Here is a 3137-nt window from a genome sequence, read left to right on the forward strand (position 1 = left end):
TGTGGCGACCCTGACCGGCCGCTGATGTTCGTGTGTTCTGTTGTGTGCAAATGGGTTTGACACTGTTGTTGAAAGCTGTGCATGTATTGGTTACTGTTTGTTCCGGTGAAATACCCGCGCTGTTCTGTCCAATGTGGGGTTTGGGGAGGAACAAGTACGGGAGAGTATAAGAAGGGTGACAGGTGGGTGTGTCAGGTTCACTTTATTGGCGTGGGACTTATTCTTTCTTTTTTTTTTTGAGAGCACATGGTGCCAGTTTAGACAGCATTTTCATTTGTCTCCATACTGCTTCAATAAAACCACAAAAAAACAAACCAGGTGTTCTCCTCCTTGTTAAGCCAGGTGCCGGCACACCACTGGCTAGTTAACTGTCAAGTATAGGACAGGGTCAGGCCAGCTCCTCTCAACTGAGCCAGCGGTCGTCACAATAATATCAGTGTCATTACTTATGACAGCAGTAGGTTTTCATGTTCAAGAAATCATAGTATGAGGTTCAAACTATTATGGGAATATTGCTTTTATTGCATTATGGGAAACCTTGGTGAAGCTTGCACTCTGAGTGCTGTCTTGTTTCTTAATGTACTTCTGTTGTTTAGTCACCTGTTTGTTTAATTTATACTTAGTTGCTGTCCTGCTTTGAGTTTAGTTATTAAACAGTTTTGTGTTCTGAGTTTGGCATACTACCTGGTTCCTGTTCTGACCCTCCCCCCTGCAGTAAGCGTATTCACTTCCTGTTTACTGTGTCAGCACTGTGTTGTGCTTGCTACCAGATTGTTTATGAATTAAGCTCACCAATTTCTAGGTTTATCTGAACATCAGCTAATTTAGTTTGAGTCACAACATATGCCTGCACTACTTAAATACCTGTATTACAAAATATCTCACAAATTTCCACATTTAAGTTGTTACTTTAGGTCAGCTAGCCTTACCTTTGTTGCTGGTCATCAGCTCCTCCTGCAGCAAATCACTCTGCCTGTTCCCCAGCACAAAGGCCAGGAAGGAGAGAATGAGGGCATCCAGGATGCCGATGAATGCCAGGATGTATGCCCAGCGCACCGAGCAGTTGCCCAGGGTGTACTTTCCCGTGTCTTCCCCACACATGTCCCTGATGACCTCAGCATCCCAGCCATTTGGGAAGATCATACAACTGAGCACCAGACACACAGCTGAAAACAGAGAGGGACAGACACAGAGACAGCAAAAGAAGAAGTGAATGGTAGCAGTGAGTAGAGACATCGACAAATGTTTGAGGGCATGGATATTATCCATAGATGTTTAATGGTATTTGGTTTGATATTATATTTTGTCAGCAGTATATATAATAAGGGGCAGAGCAGTGTACTAGTGAAAATCAGCAGAGAAAAGAAAATCTATACATTAAAAAGGTTGAGTTATAGAACAAAGCAAGGTTTTACAGTTGGTGCAATGAAATAGGACTTGGGAAGAAACAGGTTTGGGTGTAAAGCAGCAGCCCAGGCACAAGATTACATGAGGCCAACAAGATGAACATGAGAGAAAAGAGGAGAGGCAGAGAAAAGAAGAGTATTATTTTTCAATTTCACTCTGGGTTGTAGAATTCTTGCACTGGTATTGCCAGTATCTGCCTCATCACTCAATCACTTCCCTTCTCTGTTCTTCAGTAAAGGCAAGTCTTTGAACTGATGGAGTGAGAAGTGAAAGGAAACTATAGAAAGCATGAAGCAGAGGCACATTGTACTCAGCTGCTGTCACATCGTTTTACACCCAAAATAACATCAGTTCACTTTTTCTGTGGTCATTGTCAGTGAAATGCCCGATCAACCATTTAATTATTGAAAATGAAGAAATGCTCAGAAGAGATGGAGAGAGGGAGAGTGAAAAGTAGAAGCCAAAAACATGACTGCAAAACTGGATACAATATCCACTATGACATTCAAGAGGCTGATCTTAGCTCACATCAAAGGTTTTATTCCTGCTACTCTGGACCTGCTACTGGACCAACAGAATAGCAGGCAAACAAATCACCAGAGCCTGCAATCAGCCTTGCTCTTCACACTGTCTTGCATCTCCTGGACAAGCCAAATGGGTACGTCAAAGTGCTTTTCCTGGATTACAGTTCGGCCTTTAACACAGTCATCGCCACTGCTCCGGAGTCTAAACTACAAAGGCTTGGACTGAGCTCAGCCATTTGCAACTGGATTCAAAATTTCCTGACCAACTGACCCCAAAATGTCAAATTGGGAGTTAATACATCTTCCACTCTCACTCTCTTGGGACTACAGGAGTGTGTGTTGAGCTTTATGCCAATGAATGACTGCCTGACTATGTAAGTAATATTGTTACTGTATTAAGTTTGCAGATGACACAACAGTTTGTAAATTCCAATGAGGGTACAGCAACTTTTTTTTCCCCTTGCTGAACTTCACATTCAGTTGGTGTGGCAATTTTGTTATTGATTATTGACTATAAGAGTGATTCTGAAGTCCTCTGGCTTATGACTGTAATTGAATTTGATGACTAAGTTTGTCTTGGTCAGTGTTTATAGTTTTAATAATCGGGCTAGAAATAAGTGTTTCATAACTTGGATACCACGACTGACTGGAAAACTATACTTAACAAAGTGGTTGCAAGTGATTCTAACATGGTTCTTGACGAGTGGCAGGAGAGAACTCCAGCCCAGTTCAGAGCCCACACCTTTAACCCTTTGATTTCTGATTATACAAAAAAGCTTGATCTTGTGGATATTTGGCAGAAATTTAACCCAGTTACAGCCTGCAGTAACTGCACCAGGCAAACCCGGTGCTCTAGGCTGGATTTTTGGTTAGTATCTAGCAACCAAAAATTCTTTCGGCTGTTCCCGTTAGGGGTCGCCACAGCGAATCATCTATTTCCACCTAACTCTATCCTCGGCATCCTCTACTCTCACCGCAATTACCTTCATGTCCTCTTTTAGCACATCCATATATCTCCTCTTTGGCCTTCCTCTTGACCTCTTGCCTGGCAGCTCCATCTCCAACATCCTTCTACCAGTATAACCACTATCCCTCCTCTGCACATGTCCAAACCATCTCAATCTGGCCTCTCTGACCTTGTCCCCAAAACAGCCGACCTGAGCTGTCCCTCTGATGTGCTCATTCCTAATCCTGTCCATCCTGGTC

At 42.9% G+C, this 3137-nt stretch overlaps 1 protein-coding gene across 3 annotated transcripts in view; it reads right to left on the minus strand.

Moving 5' to 3' along the window:
* lhfpl4a (LHFPL tetraspan subfamily member 4a) overlaps positions 1–3137 on the minus strand; it is a 45638-nt gene that overhangs the window by 20431 nt on the left and 22070 nt on the right. For all 3 annotated transcript variants that reach the window (XR_002274938.1, XR_002274939.1, XM_020599913.1), the window contains exon 2: positions 930–1166. Coding sequence is in view for 1 of the 3 variants with exons in the window: in XM_020599913.1 (XP_020455569.1) it covers positions 930–1166 (237 nt within the window). In the remaining 2 variants the exon portion in view is untranslated. The remainder of the gene's footprint in view (positions 1–929; positions 1167–3137) is intronic.

Source organism: Monopterus albus, unplaced genomic scaffold, assembly GCF_001952655.1.
Source record: "Monopterus albus unplaced genomic scaffold, M_albus_1.0 scaffold43.1, whole genome shotgun sequence".
Lineage (NCBI taxonomy): Eukaryota > Metazoa > Chordata > Actinopteri > Synbranchiformes > Synbranchidae > Monopterus > Monopterus albus.